The 25,056-nt window shown below is 40.7% G+C and overlaps 1 protein-coding gene across 5 annotated transcripts in view; it reads left to right on the forward strand.

Moving 5' to 3' along the window:
* RGL1 (ral guanine nucleotide dissociation stimulator like 1) overlaps positions 1–25,056 on the forward strand; it is a 157,270-nt gene that overhangs the window by 64,508 nt on the left and 67,706 nt on the right. For all 5 annotated transcript variants that reach the window (XM_048860422.2, XM_048860425.2, XM_048860426.2 and 2 more), the window contains one exon: positions 17,096–17,304. In XM_048860422.2, coding sequence (XP_048716379.1) covers positions 17,096–17,304 — 209 coding nt within the window. The remainder of the gene's footprint in view (positions 1–17,095; positions 17,305–25,056) is intronic.

Below are 25,056 nucleotides of genomic sequence, written 5' to 3' on the forward strand. Positions count from 1 at the left end.
TCCAGCAGCTTTTTCTTTCTTCTTGGACAGTTCATGGGTTCTCTGTTTGTTCAGGTGTAATAATAATATAATAAATATTATATATTTCAGTTATATATAGTAGCATCTTTCATCCAATGATCTCAAAATGATTTGCCAGCCTTAACTAAGCTTCATAATAGCCATGTACCAGGAAGTAGGTATAAGTCAGCCCACTTTGTAGAGCCTCTGTTTCAACTCTTCAGAGAGCCCCAATGCCGTTACCCCAGCATTAAAACTTATATAATAACTACTGTCACATATTCTAAATCCAGAGTAGTGTCCTCCTGAATGAGCTGCTCCAAAAGGCAGCTGAATGTTGTATTCACCTGTATATAAGGTCATTAGAGGAGCTGATGAGACTTTTGGGCTGCAGTGTTATCCTAGTACAGATACAGTTCTTTGCATCTTTCTGAATTAACCCAGATTACACAGTTTCATTACTTCTGCAATGTGTATGAAACATTATTTGAATAATGGCATGCAGGGGAGCAGTTGGAGGACAGTTTAAGTATCCAATAGAAACAAATACACACAGCAAATATTTTATTGTGAAGACAGCCATTCATTACTTGGACCACTTTCTTTCTGGGTTGTACCTCCTGCCCTTACTCTTTGTCCATTTGCCTTTTCAGACTGGAAGCTCTTCAGCACAGAGATGGTGTCTTGTATTTCGATACAGCAGCTAATGTGGGTGCTGTTGGAAACAAATGATAAGTACTAATAATGCACTCCATTTGGAAATCAAGTTCCTTGCATTTTTAAATCCCAGTTCTTTTCTCCCATTGAGTGCTCCAGATTGATGCTGGCTGGGCTGTCAGCGTGCTGGCTGCATTTGCTGTACAAAATGTGAATGAACTCTTGCGCACTTACTCAAGCCACAAGACTTTCATTCCTCTCTATGCAAAAACAATTCTCTGTTTAGAAAAACATTGATTGGCAAGAAGAGCTAGAGCAGAGAAGAGAAGAACACCAGGTGCCAGCTCCTGTTGTGACATTTAAAAAAATATTGAACAGGAAGATGTAAGAACACCCTGGGGGAGCACTTGCTTTGTCTTACTCCCTCATGTTAATTGCTTTGTATGTAAGCTATACTTGTTTTACATCCCCATTTGATGCTATCACATGCGTGTGTGTGATTTAGCTTAAGTAGTTTGAGCTAAAGTTAAATAAGCCACTCTTAAAATAAGAGTGTCTACACAAAGTTCATCGCTGCCTTAACCAGGTTAACCGATTTACATTAAACTAGTGCAATTTTCTCATGTAGACAAAGTCTAAGTCTTGGGGAGATGGATTAGTAGTTAAGTGATGCAGACAGTGAAAATCTCTCACTCCTGCATGATTATTTACATTGGATTCAATAGCAGTTTTCTCTGATTTCTTGAGTCAATATGATTTTTTTTTCATTCTGTGCCATACAATGCTGTGTACTGTTTAAATAAGCTTTGTAATATGAAAACAAAGCCACAGATCCAATGAGAGTAAATAAAGCTATGTAGACTTATGTAATATGTTTATATGCAGTAGTTCTGCAATAGAATTATTGTTTGCAGCATCTTTAAATCCATTTCAAGTTCAGCAGTATTGTTTACTGTCTCCCACAGTCATTCTTTGTTTCTAGCAAGTGCACAGGAAGTGATTATTAGTTTAATAATTAAGTTAAATCACATTCCTGGAGAGAAAAATGTTGTTAACTTTTCTTTTTATGGGGGAAGGTATTGCAGTTTTTGAGAACCCAAAAATATAATTACTACTACTAAAAAAAAAAAAAAAAAAGCCTTACTCCTTTTGACTACACATGAATGTTGTTTTTCATGATGTTGACCTTTTATTTTCATACAATGAAGTGACTTTTGCCACATTAAAACCAACTGACTATATTTGCTGTATTGATAATTCCTGTGACCAAACAGGAGAGTGCAGATCTGGGGGAAAACCATCCCTGTGAACAAATGTTGAATGTGGTTAAGAGATTAGAATTCCACTTTGACAAATTTAGTTTCTGTTTCTGTATGTAAATTATGAGCAACCTCCTGCAGTGGAAGTTTTGCGGGAGTAAGGAGAGCAGGATCAGTCCCTGAAAAATCTCCACTCTGTGTATGCACCGTGTAATCTGCAACATCTGAGCAGGTTGAGAAGGTGAGGATTATGGAGAACTTTGGAATCACTGAGAACGAGCTTGCTTAATGCAGTTTGGGAAGGCATGAATTCATGGAGTGCAGCTGGACAAGGGGATTGATTTCAGAAAAGCCAGTTCTGGGAAATGCTGATGTCTAGGACCATGGTGTTCACTCCTCTGATAAAACCAGTAGAGTAGCACAGTGGATCAGTCACCTGGCAGAGTTTCTAATGAAGGTTTCCCTCAAGACAGGGGGGGTGCGGGATTGCAGATGAGCTAGGGGGATTACTTATTTTATTATTTTACAGCACCAAGTAGTGTGCCAGCTATTTCACAATACAGATAAGACATGATCCCTGCACTGAAAAGATTCAAGTCTAATTTGAGACAATGGTAGAATGAAGGAGGAACAAAACAAACAGGTGGAGATTAGGGAGGAAAGAGAAGGGGACAAAACAGTAAGATACCACAGTTAGTCAGTAAAGGCATGTGCCCAGCACGGTGAAGTTGACTCACTTCTTGTGGCATGGTGATACAAATGAGTCTTCAGGAGGGATTTGAATGTGGAAAGGTCTCATGGGGTGAGCTCCGGCAGGGCAGTTCGTCTGTATGGGGAGATACAGGAAACGAGATGGGGATAGCTGAGGGAGAAGTGGACTAATGGGGTACTGAAGCTGGCATCATTGCTACATTGAAAGGTTAAGGGCGGTGCGATAGGTGAGACTGTAAATGGGCAAGATTATGCAAAGATTTGAAGATGAGCATAAGAAAAACTAAATGGCATGGAGAAGAAGCCAGTGTACAATTTCAAAGATGGGTGTAACACAAGCAGATTGACAGGCTAGGATGATGATTTTAGCAGCTGGCGGGTGGTGATGTGGATGTCTTGAAGGCATGAAAATTCTATCACAGGGGACTTCTAAAACTAGATTAGATAAAACACCAGAAAATGTGCCGTGGGAAACTATGCTGCAGTGATAGGGATATGGATTAGATTAACTAAATGGTATTTCTTTATGTAGTTTCTATAATTCTTCCATGCAGGATCTTTCTAATACACACAGACAATGTGGTTCTGGAAAGACCAAAAGGGAATAAGGCTAACTGGTATTTCCAGATCAGCTCTTCAGACTGTGTAAGTGATTAAAGTAAGGAAGCAAGATTACTAGTAATGTACGTTATTTAGACTTGCTGCTAAATTGGTGCAATTTATATGTTTCCCATTTAAGCAACCTCGTCAGTTATTCACATGACATATTGTATAGTCTTCCTTTGCAGCACATAATGCATATCTAAGTGTATTATGAAAAAGCATTATGGTGGTATTGTAAAGACTAATGTTTTATTTTAAAAGATATGTTTGTTTTTGTCAGTTTATTTTCTTGTTCATTTAGGGTAGTTGGATTTGTGCTATTGCCTCCTTTATGGGCCTTTTTAATGTATCCCCATTTCCTGGCCTGCCTTCTCATCCTGTCAGGAAGGGGTCTGATGGTATTCTGTACTCAGTCTTTTTTGTCACTGTAGCAGTAGCAGACACTGACGCCCTGTAGGAATTCAGGGTTCTTCTGTTGTGATCGTTCAGGTGCTAAAACCCTATATTAAGCTCCAGACTAGTTATGCAGAGGTGGTCTTGGAGGGAAATCGTAAGAACAGCCAAGCTTGGGAAGGAATCAGGATGAAATGTGTGTTGTTCTGTTGTTTTTAAGTTACCAATAAAGCCAAACCTCATTGAAGGGGTGAGTTTGGACATTGGCCCAGAGTCCGTATGATCTCTGAGATCAGGGCATGGACACAGCTGTTTTGCAGTCACCACTTGTAACTTCATTCATCTGCTTGTTAAAATGAAAAGAATCTGGAAGTAGGGGTTAGGTTGGGGATCCTCATTATCTGTGAGATTGAATTTGAGATTGGGAATGAAGGCCCCCATTCTGCAAAGTGCCAAATGCCTCCTGAGAGAGCACTTGGCACCTTCAGGAGGTGCTCAGGCCCACAGCCTAAGAGCCCAATCCCACTGTCATTGTAATTAATAGGAATTTTTCTATTGGCTGCAATGGGAACAACATGAAGCCATAAAACAGCAAGGAGTTAGGCCCTGTCATAAATATAAAGGGAAAGGTAACCACCTTTCTGTATACAGTGCTATAAAATCCCTCCTGTTACAGAGGCAACATCCTGTTACCTATAAAGGGTTAAGAAGCTCAGCTAACCTGGCTGGCACCTGACCCAAAGGACCAATAAGGGAACAAGATACTTTCAAATCTTGTGGGGGGGGGGGGAAGGCTTTTGTTTGTGCTCTTTGTTTACGTGTTTGTTCTCTCTTGGGACTGAGAGAGGCCAGACAGAAATCCATCTTCTCCAGCCCATCCTAATCCAAGTCTCCAATATTGCAACCAGTATAGGTAAGCCAGGCAAGGCAGATTAGTTTATCTTTTGTTTTATGTGAATTTTCCCTGTGTTAAGAGGGAGGTTTATTCCTGTTTTCTGTAACTTTAAGGTTTTGCCCAGAGTGGGATCCTCTGTGTTTTAAAACTGAATACCCTGTAAAGTATTTTCCATCCTGATTTTACAGAGGTCATTCTTTTACCTTTTCTTTAATTAAAATTCTTCTTTTAAGAATCTGATTGATTTTTCATTGTTCTTAAGATCCCAGGGTTTGGGTCTGTGTTCACCTGTACAAATTGGTGAGGATTATTATCAAGCCTTCCCCAGGAAAGGAGGTGTAGGACTTGGGGGGATATTTTGGGGGAAGACGTCTCCAAGTGGTCTCTTTCCCTGTTCTTTGTTTAAAACGCTTGGTGGTAGCAGCATACTGTTCAAGGACAAGGCAAAGTTTGTACCTTAGGTACAAAGTTTTTAACCTAAGTTTTTAACCTAAGCTGGTAAGAATAAGTTTAGGGGGTCTTTCATGCGGGTCCCCACATCTGTACCCTAGAGTTCAGAGTGGGGAAGGAACCATGACAGGCCCAAATTTTCAAGGGTGCACTAATCTTGAATGCCTAAATTTTTAGGGTATGGAAGGGCTCTCAAAAACATACTCAAGGAAAGCTAAATGTGTATGTTTGATTTGCACAGTTGATTTGGAAAAATCTTTCTAGTAAATCTCTTTTTGAAGACTTACTTCTGGAGAGGTGTGAAATGCCAATGGTTAACACACTCCTACCTGGTTTATTTTACACTTTCTTTTGTTCAAGCATCACTGTACTTTAATCTCCCACCACCCCAAAAATATTTGCATATGCGGGATGGTTGTAACTTGTGTCTTGCTTACAGAGGCACCAGCCCCAGAATTGGCCCACGAGGATTTTATAATTACATCTTGTAGGCAATATTCCTTTTATATTTTTGCTTCCTTTAGCATGTACAATTTTAATATTCGCAATGGGGGAAAAAGTATGTGTGTGTGAGAGAGAATGGGGTACAGGTTAACTGCTGAATTATTAAATCTGATAGAACTGTGAAATCAAAGAAAGAGAAATGACCCATGCTGATCTTTCAGATCCAGTTGTCTTGGTTCAGTGAGGGCAGAGAGTTGGATTGGAGAGGAGGTGAAAGTCCTTGTGAGAAGCTAGGCAAGAATCAGAATGATGAGGGATTTTTTATTTAAGTTTAGTTTAGTTTTTGTAGGAAAGACTTAGGAAGTTTCACACTCTTTTGGAAGCAAAGGGAAGGTAAATATGTAAATCACACGAGACAGCTAGAGATAAAGGCTGGGACTGAGTGATCAGTGCATCTACAGTTGTTTTGAAAAGCTTCTGTACTGCATAATGAACCTGTCCATTCTCAGAGGACGTCCGTCACCATGAGTGAAATAGTGTGCACTCCTTAGCTGCATAGAAGCTTGCAAAAAATGGGTCAAATTCATAGTTGAGTCTAAGTAGACTTGGCTGAGATTTTCAAAGCCATCTAGAAAATTTGGACACCCCATTTCTATTTATTTTAATGGGAATTACATAGGCACTTCCGAAAATCCCAGCCACTTTTGTTTGTTTACTTATTTAGACTCCCTTAGATTGTCCAGCTATGCTAGAAGGACTGGAGACACTGGATGTGGTTTAATTAAGCTGCAACTTATTTCTTAAATGTGTCTGGGAGTACCTGGCAGATAAAAGCATACAGTTCATGTAATTCCATAATCATTTACATATACCTGGTGGAGGCTGCTCTCAGCCCTCCCCTTTACCCAGCCTGGCCCCCCAGCCAACTCGCTAAGCATTGAGGGGAGCTATAAAGTGTGTGGGGGGGAGGGAGGTTGATACCATGCTGTACCAGTCATAGGAGCCCCAAACTCCCCTCCTTATAAAGGATTACCTCTTTTATATCCTGTACCAATCCATTTTATCTGATCACCATATCCCTTCCCTCTGGAGTACCTGCACTGGACATCCGCCCCAAGCTTACATAAAGAGTTGGACATTATAGCCTAACCCGTGTTTCATGTTTGCCCCAACTAAGCCCCAAACCTGTTGTGGGGAAGGCAAAAAACAAAGCAAAAAAAATAACCCAACCCCACCTTGCCTTGGCCAATCTGATGGTGAGGGAAAAAATTCCTTCCCAGCACCCCAGGAAAGGTGCAACTAGCCTAACGCCCACAGTGGATCATGACACAACCTGCCATTTAATTACTTCCATGGGTGGGAGGGTTGGTGCTGCTCCACCTGGTCCAGGTAAAAGAGGGCTTTTCCTGCACTGGAGGGGACCTAAATAATCCCCCTTCTCTTCCTGTCATCTGGGGGATGGGTCAGGGATGCTGACCTAGTCTGAAGCTGCCACAGGAAGTCATTCTGGCTCTCTAGCACTTAAAGGGGCCATACACCTCTTCCAGACAGTGGCCCCCACCACTTAATATGTGGTGAGATTCATAGACTCCCTCAGACATCACCTCTGAAGTTTGCTAAGTTTTCATAACTTCAGAAGAAGGTATAAGAAAGTACACTGTGAGTTAAAGTAGCCCCTGCCCCACTTTAACTTCTGTCTTCTGCCAGATCCTCAATATGTAAGTTTCAGAATCTCTTGTGTAATTACGATAGGCTTATAGAATACAAGACTGACAACTATTTAGGAGTGAGGAGTGTGTATTTGGTATATAAATAAAACATGGCTGTAATGCAAGACCTATAGACTGAGGCCTGTAAGATTTTTAGCTTATCCGTACTAGGCTTTAGGCTTAAGAACACTTGACATGAGTTTAATAAAACTCCTTGCGATTAGTTACTACACAATATTGTCCCTCTTCATTGTAGATCCCACCCCCCTGTAATTTTCTTCGGTCAACTCAGTCTTCATCAAGAAAATGCACTTTATAGCTCCCCTGCATTCATCCGATGAGGTGAGCTGTAGCTCACGAAAGCTTATGCTCGAATAAATTTGTTAGTCTCTAAGGTGCCACAAGTCCTCCTTTTCTTTTTGCGGATACAGACTATCACGGCTGCTACTCTGACATGAGTCTTGATCTTCTCTCCTAAAATACACTGTGTAGTTACCAGGGCAGAATAGCTGCTTCCTGTTGCATGAAATGATGATCCCCATATCTCCTCAGAAGCTCCAGTTGTCAGGTTGGGTCAGTTACAGTCAGATTGTCAGCTGCTGCTGTAGATTGCCACTAGCCATACCTGTAAGCAAAAGTTTTACACACTTAGTTTCAGAGGACAAGCAACTCAATATGCAGTTTATGAAGCATATTTAGATCCTTCTGGAATGAAAAGCCCTATGTACCTGTTACAGACATGAAAGTTGCGATATTACAACAGAAAAACTTCAAAACCAGACTCCAGTGAGAGACTGTTGAATTGGAATTCATTTGCAAATTGGATACAATTAACTTAGGCTTGAATAGAGACGGGGAGTGGCTAAGTCATTATGCAAGGTAACCTATTTCCCCTTGTTTCCCCCCCCCCCCCAGGTTCTTGTTAAACCCTTGATTTGTGCTGGAAATGGCCCAATTTGATTATCATACACATTGTAAGGAGAGTGATCACTTTAGATAAGCTATTACCAGCAGGAGAGTGGGGTGGGGGGAGAGAAAACCTTTTGTAGTGGTAAACACCCATTTTTTCATGGTTTGTGTGTATAAAAAGATCTTCTGTACTTTCCACAGTATGCATCCGATGAAGTGAGCTGTAGCTCACGAAAGCTTATGCTCAAATAAATTGGTTAGTCTCTAAGGTGCCACAAGTACTCCTTTTCTTTTTGCGAATACAGACTAACATGGCTGTGACTCTGAAATATGTACCTGTTCATTTCTTGTTAATTAATTATCTTTAAAGTAATTCTTTGGAAAATAAATTGACTGAAGTGAGGTGTGTGTGTTACCTAGTACAGTGCTTGAGGAGTTGTTGGTTGGAAGTTCCTGTTCTGACACACTTTGCTGGGCAATTCAGTTATATTATTTTTTTTCTTTACTTTTGTCTTGGGTTTAATCTCTCTTCATGACAGTTTACAAAGCTGTATTTTTCCATGTAGGTCCCTTTTAACATTTCTCTAAGCAACATATGAATTTATGAATCTGTCTGTGAAGTTTTAGACTAAATGTGCCATAGATTTCCTTTGTTCTCCCAAGGCAAGTGGCAGGCCTGTTTGCACTTCCGAATGTTGTGCTTTTGATGGTTTTAAAAAAATGGTGGGACGATTTATTCTCAGCATGTCTAAAGATGAAAGTAGTTACTGTACAGATGTGCTAAATATCCTATATTTAAAGGTGCACTGTCAATTTAAAGACCATGGGTAAAATTTTCAAAAGTATCTGAGTCCCATTGTCAAAAGTGACATAGGTACTTAATAGCCTCAACGCAAGTCAATGACACTTAGGTTCCTATGTGCCTAAGTCACAGTTGAAAATGGGTCTTCAGAGTTAATCACATTTGAAAATTCTACCCCATATCTTTTTAATCAAACAATTCTTCTTAGATGTTAACATTTTAAATAATTAAAGTGGAAGATTTAATTAAAGTTTGGCCCCAAGATTGTGGATTCAAGTCCTATACCATGACTTGGGCACATACCAAATGCTTAAATTGTAGTGTACTGGTATAGCCTAGGTCAGGGGTGGCCAACCTGAGCCTGAGAAGGAGCCAGAATTTACCAACATACGTTGCCAAAGAGCCACAGTAATATGTCAGCAGCCCCTCATCGGCCCCACACCTCCGCTCCCAGCACCTCCCACCCACCGGCAGCCCTGCCAATCAGTGCCTCCCCCTCCCTTCCCACACCTCCCGATCAGCTGGTTCATGGTGTGCAGGAGGCTGGGGGGGGGGGGGGGGGGCGGAGCGAGGGCATAGCAGGCTCAAGGGCGGGAAGGGATGGAGTGGGGGCAGGGCCTGTGGCAGAGCCAGGGGTTGAGCAGTGAGCACCCCAGCAAATTGGAAAGTTTGGCGCCTGTAGCTTCAGCCCCAGAGCCAGTGCTTATTACAAGGAGCCGCATATTAACTTCTGAAGAGCCGCATGTGGCTCTGGAGCCACAGGTTGGCGACCCCTGGCCTAGGTGCTGCTTTCCTTTCTGTCTGTCTGTGGTGGTGTCTTTGTGGAAATTAAAGCTTCTCTGGTATTTTGTGGAAGGAGCAGTAGATAACCTCGGCTTCCTGGCCAGTAATCTCAACGGGGGGAGGCAGAAAGGCTCTAATATAATAATAGGCTGTGTGATCTGTTATTGAACTCATAATGGCTGTCACATTTGCCTATACATTTCCTGCTGTCCTAGTAACAAACGCATTGTAATTTAGGACACTCTGAGTATGGTTCTGTATTATTACTGTTTATTGAGTTCAGAAGGTGTGTGTTGGGTTCTTCGCTAAAAGAGAAACTGGCAAAATCATTGCCCCAAAGAGTTTACAGTCTAAGTCCCCAGTCCTGCAGCTAGCTGTGTGGTGGATCCCTGTACCTACATGGAGCCCAGTTAAGTCAGTGGGGCTCCATGCAGGTGCAGACATCTGCCTGCATGATGGCAGTAGCAGCAGGGTGAAGGCCTCAATTGTAAATGACAATGCAACCAAACTCTGTTCTGTGGGTGACCTTTATGTTGATGTTATATGCCAATCGCCCTATTACTACTCTCTTTGAAGTCCGCGTGAGTTGAGGGAGCTCAGCATCTCACAGGATGTTAACCTAAGGGACTTTCAATCCACATGGAGCATCATTGTTGTGTGTGGGAGTTGTACGTATGGATGAAGTTGTGTGCTATAAAGCCCTAAGAATGCAGCTTAGATTGGATTGGCCCTTCACAGTACATACCATTCCAAGGGGTTGATAGAGATTGTTAGAAACACATCAGTTTAATAGCTACCTATTCTGATGAATAAAGGATATATCTCAGTTTACTCTTAGGTAGTTTTGTCTGGTGTTGAGATATTCTCCTTAGGTGGTAGGAAGCTGTTTGCTAATCAAGCACATGCACAAAATATCAGTGCTAGAATTCTTTTGATTGGAGGAAGTCACTGTGAAATAGAGACATATGGCCTGATTTTCAGAGTTGTTGGGGTCCCATGAATCCCAGTTAAGTTAATGCAAGCCTGAGGTGCTCAGCACCTTTGAAAACCAAGCCATTAGACATTCATATTGAAGGAAAACTTTTTAAAACTGAAATTTCAGAATTGGCATGTGCCCTCCAGTGACTTTAAGGGATGTCACATGTCTGTAATCGCTTCAGAGGCTCCTTTTTAAAAGCAGTAGATACAGTATTCTCATAGGCAGACAGCTGGCCCAAAGCAAACATAAAAACTCCTCATGCTTTTGGGTATCCTGGTCATGTCAGTAAAGAGATGATCTCTGATTAAATCCAGATTGAGCAGTTTCCTGTTAGCATGCTAGCTCAGCCCACAATGTCTTATTCTGTAAGTCTGTGTTATTGAACTCTTGTCTGCCAAGTCTTTTTTCCTTTTAAACTTCAAGGCAGAGTTGCTGAAATAATGCAAATAAAAACAGTCCCTAAAAGTCCCTTAAAATGATTTTTAGCAGCTTGCTCTTTTGCTGGCAAACTCAATTTTGGGTTGTCAGCGTTTTTTTGTTAGCATTCTTGCAGTATGATGTCTTGGGCAAGTTACAATTAAAGTGTATTTTTGTGTGCGTTTCAGTCTTAGAGCCAGATTCTCCTCTTCATCTGCATGCTGACGTGAATGGGAGCTTTGCGTGTGGAATAAGAGTAGAATATGGCCTTAACTTTAATGTAAAAGGAAAAAAATTCTGCTAGATACAAAATAATGTTAAGTTAAATACAATGAAGCACAAGTTCCTCTTAATGAAGTGAAGGGAACTGTGTTAAATAATTAATAGCTGATTTGAAAAATCAAAACTTTAACAGCGAAGTATCAAAAAGGAGGTTCGATTTTTTTTTTTACATGCAAATTGCTTGTTTTAGTTTATTCACAAAATTAAGTTTTGCTTAGAAAATTTTTTTACTTACAAAAATAATAGTAGTAATAACGTGTTGCTTTATGCCTTTTCTGAGTGGGGTTGTAGAGTGCCACGGCAAATCGCATACTTTTTCAATCACAAAAGGTTCATAAATGGCAATTCTGAGATTTTTGTGGGACAAAATCTTCAAGTTACAGTGGTGTAACTCCATTTATTTCAATGGGGTTGTATTGACACCAGTGCACTTGAGACTAGGTTCTGCTCCATACTGCTATCCATGGTGTAGGCACTTCATGCCAGTGAGTTCACAATAAGGTCCTAATCTGTTTATAATATTAGCATTACCTTATGTATTATCAAGATGTGGTTATTAACTCCCTTGACCCTCTCCTTATCTATGTATCCTTTCTCATTACCCTCTGTTGCTCTTCCTGTAAACTACTCCAAACAAGGAGAAGTCAGCGGGACTCCTCCAGAGGTATCCAGCCACATGGAGCAATTTGCAAGATTAAGACCTTGGATAACAAGCTCCTTGGATCAAGGATTGTGCTTTGTTTGCAGTTTAGAAAGCCTAGCACATTGTGGGATGCTACTGGAAATAAATGATGATAATAAATAATTTTCCATGGACTTTAGGGATGTAGAAGTTATTGATCATCACTGTTTTGGTTCCCTGCCTGAATCATCTGTATAAGAGCAGCTAATGATATTTTAATGTAAGAGGGAAGGCGTGTTGTTCCTTGGTCTACAGGCCCAAAGCATATGCTAAAACAAAAGAAGTGTCCTCATTCACAAGTGAGATGCAGCTGCTTTAAAGTAAGATTTCAGATAATGCTCATTTTCTCAAACTGAAGGAAGGATTTAGTTTTTAAGTGATTTATAAAAAAAAATATTAAAGGCTATATTATAAATGTAAAAATGATTTGCAGCGGGGATTAAAGCCACTTAAGGGGAAATTTAGCAAACTAAAGATTTTCCATTTATCTTCTCACCCTGCATGTACCTATCACTGAATGATACAAATCCACAGTTTGTTCCCAAATTGGTTTCTTACAACTTCTTAAGATTGTTCATCATTAGTAAGTCTTCAAACTGGCTGGATTGTTTTAAGTTAGTGAAGTAAAATATATATATATATGTAAAATCTTCTGTTAGTCTCCATAGTCTAAAACACGACAGTGATCAAACCTATATATAAAAGAGATCTGAAGAAAAATTGCTAGTTGGATCCTTTATTATAACATTGGTCTCTGATTTTAAAGCAAAGTAGCAACAAAGGCAAAATGGATCAAGATTAACAATTAGTGACAGTGACTTGACAAATATTTAAATGATATTTTAATTACTTTCCTATTTAGGCTGGTGTGTGCAAATAATACTTGTATCCTATGACTGTCTAATCACTAATTATTTATATAGCATCAGCGGTATGCTAGGTATTATACCCATTTTACTTATGGGTAAACTGAGATATACAGAGGCTAAGGGCTGGATTATGACTGGCTTTGCATATAAGAGCTGAGTGAGTAAGGTGCAAGGAGCCTTCCGTTGCCTGTAGCCCCCTGCAAAGTAGCTAGACACAGTTGTAGACCACCTCAAAGTGGGTTGGGAGAAAACAGGGCTATGTAGCTGTCTGGCCTCAAAGGGAAGCATATACTGCACCCTCTGGAAAGAATGCCCGGCATATGTTCTCCTCCCGTGCCAGGGAGCTCTGGGAGATATTGTGCCTCCCTGAGCTACCTTACCTCCCAGAGTTCCTACTGGAGCAGTGTGGCCCTACATCTCCCCGGTACTGAGGGCTGTACCTTAATGACACAATCTGTCCATAACTGACTAGTCCTGGCCACACAATTAATTGTTGGCAGAGCCAGGACCTAAAGCCCTAACTCCCACTTTCCTGGCCTGACTCCCAGACAACAGTCATCCTTCCTAGCCAGCTACACTATCAAGAAAAAAGAAAGGAGTTTCTTCTTGTAAATAGGAGTGAATACAGTTCCACGGATATCTATCACTATATTGCCAATACTTGTACAAAGTGGGGTCAGCACTCTGAGCCCTGTAAAAATGATCTGAGAAGCAGATGAGAAGAGAACTAAAGTATCAGGCTAACTCAAGCAGCCTTATAGGAAGAAGATCCCCACACCAAGTTAGCAGATAAAAGTCTGATTCAGCATCCCATTAAAGTCAATGGGTGTTGGATTGGTCTCCAAATAGTGCTTGACTTAGTTGCACAAGTAGTCCCGTTAAAGCCAACAGGACTACTTGAGTGAGTCAGGCCTGATCTACACATACAGTTGTGCTGATTTAACTAAAGGTGTGTTTTAAAGTTAGATTTAGTTAAATGGGTGGAACTTTGCATGTGGACACTTCTAAATCAGGGACTATCTTTTTGTTCAGTTTTTGTACAGTGTCTAGCACAATGGAGTTCTGGTCCTTAACTGGGTCTTCTAGGCACTACTGCATTACATAAACTAACAATTTAAATCTGGCGTTGAAACTGTAAATGTACAGAGGCAAACTAAGATGATATAATTAGTTTTAAACTGATATTAGTTTGGACAATTTTAAATAAACTGGTAAATGAGTGCATTTTTGTGTGTAGACAAACACTCGGCACATAGCATTTGCCTCTATAAAGGACATCTTGGTTGTAGCAGAGCAGGTCTGGCCTCACCTTTTTTTTTTTCCTTTATAGAGCCCTATTATGGTTTGGTTTTGATAAAACTTGTTTAACTAAAACTCCCTGCACTAAACAGCTGAGAGAAAATCTGTCTGTGAAAAAGTTTGTTGGACTGCATTGATTGTTTTTGCCAGCCTATGTGTCATTATGATATCAAAGTATAGCAAGTGGCGTGATATGAACAAACACAACATAATATCTTGTTGGTTGGTTGAATGGACAAAGGAGCCCTTAGAGTCCCATTGGATGGTCTGCATCAATGGAGGAGAAGAGTACCAGCCCTCAAGCACTTCAAGCCGTACGCTGACCTTAAGACGCACGCATTTCTCTTACTGCTGTCCATAGTAGTGCCACAAATAGATTGAAGACAATATATGGTCTGCAGAGCTATTCATAAAGTAGATGCAGAGGTGGTTGACTGTGCTCTAAGAATGGTGGCAGCCATTTTGGTGAAGAATTCTAGACAGGAAACCTATGTTGGAAACTATCAGTCACGAGAGTTTCTTCCTCAAAGCATCACGTGTGGACACAACAGCAGTTGGCTACCTCAGAGAAGCCAGACTCAGGCTTGCAGTTTTCTAAAAGAATTTTAAAGATCACAAAACTGTGTGTGGGACAAAGTGACTGGAAATTGATAATTGACTAACAAGCCTTTGTTTGTGTCTTGTTAGTTTGAATCCAGTCCAAGCTGGTAGTTACCAAAAGTCACAAACATCTTATGGCTGTTTGGTGGCTTCAGTCCAGTGCCAGGTGTTTGTGTCTCAGAAAGCGCCTTCATAGTTGCCATTAACAAGTGCTTTATTTGGCAGTCTCGTCAGAGAGACCAGTGATTGGCTGAGCATGGAGATTGAACTTCCTTCTAACTCCTAGAGGTGGTCCTTTCCGGGAAGGTTGAACTATGTTGCCAAAGCAGCATGCAGAAATTTGTACTTCTGTTATTCAAGTTGCACCTGCTCTGTAGATTGAGGACCCCAGACTCTGGCACCTTTCACAAATGTTGAATTCAGATAAAAAAAACAGTTATTTAACAAAAATTACAGAATTTCACAGAGGGACAGATGGGGAAAGGAGAAGCAGCTGTGGTGATATTATATTGCTGTTAGCTCAGGGGAGAGAGGCTGGGTGTGGGGAAACCAGCTGTGACACTCTGTCTCCATCTCAAGGTTAAGTATCAGTGGAATGTCATGTGTAAGCTAGTGTCTGAAAGCTACCAGTAAACAAACTATTCAATGTCCTAATGCTGAAGTGCAATGGAAATGGCTTGAACTCCTCCTATTCTGTCTTGAGACGGTGGCAAAAATTAATGATAGATGAGACTAATTAGCTCATTTAGACCATCCTTGGTCAGTGCATGGTTATTCCCTACAACATATTTATTAGTGCTCCATCCAGTCTAATTTTAAATTAGAATTACAATGTCTAAACAATGGGGCTTCCACCACTTCTTGTGGGAGATCATACTACAGTCTAATAGACCTTGTGGTCAAGAAATGTTTCTTGATATCCTAAATTTTCCTTTGCATGATCCCATTACTCTTCAATATATACATTTTTCCTACCCTAAATTGTACACATCTTGTATCGATATAAAACTAACTTTATATTTAAAAGAGCTATTTTCATTTATTCAAACTGTATTTCAGTTGTTAATTTACACAAGTCAGAATATGTTGCTTGCTGGGGATTGTTAACACTTTTCTTCCCATCTGGGATTGCAGACTCTCACAGACAGGTATGAACCATCTACTTCTCTCCAAGGAAACCGCTTTTTTTCCCATTCATGAAAGTTTATTGATATTGCTGTAGGTAGGCTGGATGACACCATTCATTGCAAGGTAACTGAGGAGATACACTTCAGCATACATTCCCCAAGTTGAATCTACAGTACCCCAGTTACACTGGCACAAAGCGTTCTTTTTTTTTAAAAGAAAAAACTATACACCTTGCTGAAGTCTCCTCTCTCCTGCTCTCTGCCTTTTTATGCCAATAGTCTCTAATACAATTCTTCCTTAAAATTGGGCAATTTAAAAGCAAAAAAGGAAATTCTCATCAAATTGATGCAGTCATTACTATTATATTTTATTTATTAGTGTTTGCATTTATATCTTTCATTTATATAGCACTTGTAATCTCAGATATCTTTACAAACAAGTATATGAACTATTCTCAGGGATCATTTTCCATTACTGACATATAATCAACTCTAGAACTCTTCCCATTGACTTCAACAGACATTAGATCAGGCTCTAAACCGTACACAAAAATACTATACAAAAATGTAGATATGCTGAGAAATATTGCATCTTATTGAAACAACGAGAAATAGTGACAGAATGTAATGATACATTTGGGATTTGACTAGGACACTGGAGTTAACACCCTCCTTTTGCAAAAAGCATTATGGAATGTTGGATGACCCCAAGTGTTCAGGACGTCAGTTTTACATCTCGTCTAAACTTGGCACCTTCTGCACATAATTTCCGCCCCCTGCGTCCGTGCTCTAAACACCCGGCTGTAGGTATTGATTTTAATACTGATTTAGAAATATGAGAGCCACTGAATCCCCAGTATTACTTCCTCTCATACCTAGATGTTTCTTACAGGTCTCTTATCCCAGTACTAATCTGGTTTAGATTGTAAGATCTAATGGCACCATAACGTGTGGTGGTTTGACTACACTCAGCTACTGAAACATCAGGTGAAGGATATCAAAGAAATTATTTTTAAAAGGGTAAACAATTCTAAAGTGTTGCATCAATAGACCCATCTTCTAGAGTTCAATGGTTATCAAAAATGACAGAATATTTCAGGAATTGAAGGCATGCTGTCATTTATCCCTTACCCAAAAAGCATAGTTTAACTTGTTGTTTGGTGTGGTAATTCTTCTCATTTGGGGTATTTGGTTTCTCCCATGCTTTTGATTCTTTATTTCACAGGTTGAAGGGGACCAATTGCCTCCAGGACATACCGTCAGCCAGTACGAAACATGTAAGATCAGAACAATAAAAGCTGGTACTCTGGAGAAACTTGTGGAGAACCTGCTGACGGCTTTTGGGGACAATGACTTTACCTACATTAGCATCTTTCTGTCAACATATAGGGGCTTTGCCTCTACTAAAGAAGTACTGGAACGTCTCCTCGACAGGTAAGAGTTAGTGGGTGGGTAGCTATAGAGAAAATAATAATATGGAAAACTATCATGTCATGTGCATGATGAGGAGCATTGAAAGGAATTAGCTCAAATGTATTGAAGATGTATTTGAAATGCTACATGATATTTAGATATTTCAAAATCAGTGATGATTCCTACAAGCTTGGAAAATTCAGTACTGTATTTCAGCTTAACCATTGAGTTGATAAATGTCTCTCCTCCTCACTTCATAATGCCATCGCCGCCAAATAGGGAGAGATGGCTAGTTTGGGCTACTAAAGAACCAGATTGTGACCACTGTAGGGAAAGTGGCATAACCAACCAAAGTCAGAGTTGTCACTGAATTCAAGCCATTAGTATCCCTGTGCACAGTCTCCTGTATGCAGGCTACGCAGAAGGGGCTATTGCTGTGTCAAGACATAGACTATACAGGCATGAGCATACAAGCCTGTTCCATACCTACTACACTGTGCCAGAATACTCATCCTTATTTCCTGTCGTGAAAGGACAGCAGATTGGCCTTTTTGATTTTTGAGGGAAGCCATGACACAGGCACTGTTTTGTTTTTTTTTTTTGGAGAGCTCAGTGGTTCCAGAATACAAATCTAAGGTAGAAAACCATTTAATCTCAAAAGAATCCAGGTTTAGGTGGAGTTAGTAAGGTGATTGGTCCATACATAACCAACATCGGTTATCAGTCTGTAACATTCAATGCTCTTTATTCTGCTTATAAGTTAAGAATGGCTTTTTGGGTAGGAGTACTTTAAGTTGTTTACATCACCATAGTGTAATCATTTTGCCATCTCAGCAGTTTTTTTCCTCTCTCTATTTATCACTGGATCTCCAAAGGGTAGAGGGACATTTTATTTCTTGTGCTTATTTAGTTAGCATGTTGTCAAAATCAAGTGATGTACAGAAAGGCTATAGCATTGTCTAGTAATTAGAACAGGATACTGGGAGTTGGGACGCCTGGTTTTCTAGTCTTGGCTATCCCACTGACTTCCTATGTGGTACTGGGCAAGACATACATATTTTCCATGCTTCAGTTTCCCCATCTGGAAAATGGGTATAATAATGCTTATCTCACAGGGCTGTTGTGTGACTTCATTAATAATGATGCTAAAGTGCTTAGAAGACAGGCCCTCTGTGACTCTTATGATACAAAGTACTGTTCGAATACAAGAACTGTAGGAGCATAAAAGCCATGTAACATGTAGGAGTGGTGAAAGAGAAGCCACACTGGGGAAGAAGAAAACAAGGTTAGCTTTAGACTTGAGAATGCCCCTGTCAATCTGCCAAGATCCAAAGGTGGGACACAATGGGTGACCAAAACCGACAATGAGGAGAACACAAATGTTATTCATGCAGAGAACTAAAAATGCTATAGGAGTCTTTCCTTTAGTGTGAGAAACTCTTTCCATAACCTCAGTTTCATGATTCTTTGCTTCTGATGTAAATAATTTTCAACAATAAACATGAGGGGACACCACTTTTGTGTGGAATGTAGGGAACTTCGGAGCTCCAAACTTCTATGGCATATAACTATTTTATAGGGAAATATTTCTATCAGCAGGAACTTTTTAAAAAATTATAAAATGGTTGGAATTACTAAAAGAAGTACTTAAAAATTCAACTTGACTTTATTTAAAAGCATCTATTTTAAACACTATTTCCCTGACAGTACAGTTGCTTTTGACTTGCCTCCTGGTTCCTAAACTGTACTCTCTTCCATGTCTTTTACATTCTCCTGTATTAATCAGATATGTACAAAAGAAGATTGCCTTTTGTGCTATGAACAATTAGAAGTTACCAGTGGGTACATTAATCCAAATCAGCCAGTCAAAGAGGGCTTCAAGCCAGATGACACAATTCTAGCTAAAAAATGGGTTGATTTGAAATAAAATACATGCCTTGTATACTCATTCATTAGTCTGTTCATTTATAAGCCTACCCCCCCCCCAAGATGGATAGGTAAAAATAGTAAAAACTGTGTGACCCTTTCATAAGCCGACCCTATATTTCAGGGGTTGGCAAACTTTGGCTCCCGGCCCGTTGGGGTAAGCCGCTGGTGAGTTGGGATGTTTTGGTTACCTGGAGCGTTCACAGGCACAGAGCCCCTCAGCTCCCAGTGGCCACGGTTCCCCATTCCCAGCCACAGGGAGCTGCGGGAAGTGGTGTGCCACTTCCCGCAGCTCCCATTGGCTGGGAACGGCGAACTGCAGCCACAGAGAACTGAGGGGCTCCATGCTTGCAGACGCTTCAGGTAAACAAAACAACAATGTATTAGATATTCAATTCAATTATTTCATAGAGTTTAAAATAATCAAATTTTGGTGTAGACCTGTTTGAGCTGACCCCTGCTCTTTGATGCTTCACTTTTTTACCAAAAATATTCGGCTTATGAACGAGTATATATGGTATTTCTGCCTTTAAGAGCCCAGGAGATGTGTGTGTTTCCCTTGTTGCATGGGTTTTTAATTTGGTTGCTCCAACTCTTTTATTTCTTTGTAGTTGTCATTTAGGTGCTGTTGAGATCATGGCTCTGTTGTGCTACACACTGTACAGACACACACTAAGAGACAGCCCCAGCCTGAGGAACTTACATTCTAAAGAGGCAAGACAGAAAGGGATTATTATGCCCATTTTAATAGGGGGAAAACTGAGGCACAGGGAGATTAAGTGACTTGCCCACTCACACAGGAAGTTTGGAAATTTAACCTAGGTCTTCTATGTTCAAATCTAGTGTCTTTACGACAAAACCATCCTTGTTCTTTGTTTCAGAGTAGCAGCCATGTTAGTCAGTATCCACAAAAAGAACAGGAGTACTTGTGGCACCTTAGAGACTAACAAATTTATTAGAGCATAAGCTTTCATGGGCTACAGCCCACTTCATCAGATGCATAGAATATAACATATAGTAAGAAGATATATATATATATATATATATACACACACATGCACAGAAGTTGGAAGTTTCCATACAAATTGTAAGAGGCTAATTAGTTAAGATGAGCTATTATCAGCAGGAGAAAAAAACTTTTGTAGTGATAATCTAGATGGCCCATTTAGACAGTTGACAAGAAGGTGTGAGGATACTTAACTTAGGGAAATAGATTCAATATGTGTAATGACCCAGCCACTCCCAGTCTCTATTCAAACCCAAGTTAATGGTATCTAGTTTGCATATTAATTCAAGCTCAGCAGTTTCTCGTTGGAGTCTGTTTTTGAAGCTTTTCTGTTGCAAAATTGCCACCCTTAAATCTTTTACTGAGTGGCCGGAGAGGTTGAAGTGTTCTCCTACCAGTTTTTGAATGTTATGATTCCTGGTGTCAGATTTGTGTCCATTTATTCTTTTGTGTAGAGACTGTCCAGTTTGGCCAATGTACATGGCAGAGGGGCATTGCTGGCACATGATGGCATATATCACATTGGTAAATGTGCAGGTGAACAAGCCCCTGATGGCGTGGCTAATGTGGTTAGGTCCTATGATGGTGTCACTTGAATAAATATGTGGACAGAGTTGGCATCGGGCTTTGTTGCAAGGATAGGTTCCTGGGTTAGTGTTTTTGGTGTGTGGTTGTTGGAGAGTATTTGCTTCAGGTTGGGGGGCTGTCTGTAAGCGAGGACTGGTCAGTCTCTCAAGATCTGTGAGAGTGAGGGATCATTTTTCAGGATAAGTTGTAAATCTTTGATGAGCTGGAGAGGTTTTAGTTGGGGGCTGAAGGTGACAGCTAGTGGCGTTCTGTTATTTTTCTTTGTTGGGCCTGTCCTGTAGTAGGTGACTTCTGGTACTCTTCTGGCTCTGTCAATCTGTTTCTTCACTTCAGCAGGTGGGTATTGTAGTTTTAAGAATGCTTGATAGAGATCTTGTAGGTGTTTGTCTGTCTGAGGGATTGAAGCAAATGTGGTTGTATCTTAGAGCTTGGCTGTAGACAGTGGATCGTGTGGTGTGTCTTGGATGGAAGCTGGAGGCATGTAGGTAAGTATAGCGGTCAGTAAGTTTCCGGTATAGGATGGTAGTTTCTGTGACCATCGCTTATTAGCACAGTAGTGTCCAGGAAATGGACCGCTTGTGTGGATTGGTCTCGGTTCAGGTTGATGGTGGGATGGAAATTGTTGAAATCATGGTGGAGTTCCTCAAGGGCTTCTTTTCCATGAGTCCAGATGATGATGATGTCATCAATGTAGAGCAAGTAGAGTAGGGGCGTTAGGGGACAAGAGCTTAGGAAGCGTTGTTCTAAGTCAGCCATAAAAATGTTGGCATACTGTGGGGCCATGCGGGTTCCCATAGCAGTGCCGCTTGAAAGTATATATTGAAAAGTATATATTGAAAAGTATATATTGTCCCCAAATGTGAAATAGTTGTGGGTGAGGACGAAGTCACAAACTAATTAGCCTCTTAAAGTTTGTACGGAAACTTCCAACTTCTCTGCATGTGTGTGATATTATCTTCTTACTATATGTTCCCTTCTATGTATCCGATGAAGTGGGCTGTAGCCCACGAAAGCTTACACTCTAATAAATTTGTTAGGCTCTAAGGTGCCACAAGTACTCCTGTTCTTCTTGTTCTTTGTGTTACCTTCGTTCTCTTCCCAGTTCACATACTGCACATTTGTAACTTACCAATATGTAAAAACAATCGTGCACTGAGGGGCAAATCCAGAACCCACTGCTGCACCGTGCTGGGGTTGGGAGGAAGGAATCAGTCCCAGACTGCAATGCAGCTCTCTGGAGAATAGCACGGCCTGATAGCTGGAGTAAACTCTGCAGGCCCTTATGTGCCGCCTGAGAACTACAGACACCCTTGCCCTGTTTTTGCCTACTGCATTCTACTGTGCAGGGGACTCTCATGGACTGGTAGTCTGTCCTGTTCATAGGTTGTGCTTGCCATGGGTAACCTGACTATAACCAGTTTCAGCCCTTCTGCAGCCAAAACTGCTTCTGTTCCACCACCAAAGGCTCATCTGAGGCCACACAAAAGAAGGCTGGATTAGCCCCTTATTGCTGGGCATTCTGCTAGATTTGTATATTCCCTGCAATTTCTTGTGATTCATGCCATAGGTCACTATAGAAAATGAGCAGATAAGGACGACTGATACATTAGGAAATTGTTGTAGAAGGGGGCAACTGCTAAGGACATAGTTTTCATTATAAGTCACTCTCTACTCATTCCTACTACATGAGTTTCGTCATCTGAAAACATAGTGACACAACTGGCACAGATTGACACCATTGTTTGTAATGTTGACCAAGGACTGGTCATCTCTGGGGTGTCTAAGTCAGGGTTGATTGAGGCACGTTAGCTGGGGATGGTTGGGGGGTGGTAAGGTGGAGGCCGGCACTGGGGTTGCTCGTGCTGTTCCTGTTTTGTGGTTCAGTAGGGAACATCAGTCTCCAAAGTTGTCAGTCCAGCACTTTCATGAGTACCAAAATGAATACAGTAAAATTTAATGCCCTTCAGCTGGGGATTTAAGAACTCTAAGCTCAGGGATGGTGTCATAAATATAAAGGGAAGGGTAAACACCTTTAAAAATCCCTCCTGGCCAGAGGAAAAACCTTTCACCTGTAAGGGGTTAAGAAGCTAGGATAACCTCACTGGCACCTGACCAAAATGACCAATGAGGAGACAAGATACTTTCAAAAGCTGGGGGGAGGGAGAAACAAAGCCTCTCTCTCTCTCTGTCTCTGTCTCTCTGTCTGTTTGATGCTTTTGCCAGGGACAGAACAGGAATGGAGTCTTAGAACTTAGTAAGTAATCTAGCTAGATATGCGTTAGATTCTGATTCCTTTAAATAGCTGAGAAAATAAGCTGTGCTGAATGGAATGTAGATTCCTGTTTTTGGGTCTTTTTGTAACTTAAGGTTTTGCCTAGAGGGATTCTCTATGTTTTGAATCTAATTACCCTGTAAGGTATTTACTATCCTGATTTTACAGAGGTGATTCTTTTTACTTCTATTAAAATTCTTCTTTTAAGAATCTGATTGCTTTTTCATTGTTCTTAAGATCCAAGGGTTTGGGTCTGTGTTCACCTATGCAAATTGGTGAGGATTTTTATCAAGCCTTCCCCAGGAAAGGGGGTGTAAGGGTGGGGAGGATTTTGGGGGGAAAGACATTTCCAAACGGACGCTTTCCCAGTAATATACCAGTTAGACGTTTGGTGGTGGCAGTGATAAAGTCCAAGGGCAAAAGGTAAAATAGTTTGTACTTTGGGGAAGTTTTAACCTAAGTTGGTAAAAGTGAGCTTAGGAGGTTTTCATTTAGGTCCCCACATCTGTACCCTAGAGTTCAGAGTGGGGAAGGAACCCTGACAGATGGGAATCGGGGGATAATCCTTTGCAAGAACAGACCATACCAAAGCCATCAGCCAAGGTTTTGGTTGGTGGTTTTTGGGTGTTTGGTTTTTAACCATTAAAAATGATCAAACTCCAGTAAGCTACATTTATTTAATGACAGGTTTCAGAGTAGCAGCCGTGTTAGTCTGTATTCACAAAAAGAAAAGGAGTACTTGTGTGGAATGCGTCTGATGAAGTGAGCTGTAGCTCACGAAAGCTTATGCTCAGATAAATTTGTTAGTCTCTAAGGTGCCACAAGTACTCCTTTTCTTTTTATTTAATGGAATCACAAAGACTCATTTGGAGACGCTTGCTTTACCAGGAAAGCTTGTAGGCTCTCCCGGATTGCTCTCGGGCTTTTTTCCTGAGCAGAGATGCACCCAAGGAAATTAAAGTCTAAGCAATGCACATTAATGTAATGTTGAGGTTATGACTTTAGATTCACAAAGGTTAGGAAATGGAAAAAAGTAAGTTTCTCATGGTAAAGTTAACACATCAGGGTTGTGGCTTCTATTTCTATGTTGCTTTGTAAATGTGTACATTATAGCAGGGATTTTCAATGTCACCTAAAGGAGTGAGATACCCAAATTCCATTGGGCACCTAACTCCCTAAGCTTCCTCTAAAAATCACAGCCTAATATATTAATGTTTGTTGCTAAAGCTATCCCCTAAAATGTACACTTTGTGCAGTGGGGCTGAATTAACATTACCGTGAAGTCCTTAATATTTTCATATCCTTGCTTTTGAGCATTTCAACTTGTAATCTTAGTGTTAGACTGACCATAACTCTTGTGTTTTAGTATATTTTATACCAGTCTTTTGCCACCAGCATAAAATTGTCTCATCCATGCTTCAGTAAAAAAGAAAAAAAGGAGGAAGTGGTGGGCAGGAGGGGAAGAAAATTAAAGGATATATTTTGTATACAGGGCTAAATCTTTAGGTAGCTTTTAAATTTGAGCATGTACATTTTGTGTGAGCTCTGTTTAAATGACCCACATTTTCATTTGACTGTGCAAATAGGTAGATAAGCAGTTACCCATGTTGCATGTGAAGCATTTGAGCCCACTTCTAAAAATGAGCCCCTTATTGTCAGGGACCTGCAGTTGAACCCAGACCCAGCTCAGTGTCCTCAGCTGGTTCAGCTAATGACTGGTTGGCTGAAGACTCCAGTAGGCACATCATTAAACCCTGCATAAGGCCTGGGTCCCTGGCTGCACAATATTCTTCCACTGCCACAGCTCTGTGTCTTGCTTCTTCTGGTCCTGGCACCTGACTTCTGCTCCGGCCTCCAGCTCCTTGTTCCTGGCTCCCAGTTCCTAGTTGCTGCTCCTGACTCCTGCCCCTGTTCTGGATGATTCTTTGACCCTTGGCTCCTGATTCCTGGCTCTTGATACCATCTCACTCTCTCAACTTGA

This window comes from Caretta caretta, chromosome 8, assembly GCF_965140235.1.
Source record: "Caretta caretta isolate rCarCar2 chromosome 8, rCarCar1.hap1, whole genome shotgun sequence".
In the NCBI taxonomy this organism is placed as follows: Eukaryota; Metazoa; Chordata; order Testudines; family Cheloniidae; genus Caretta; species Caretta caretta.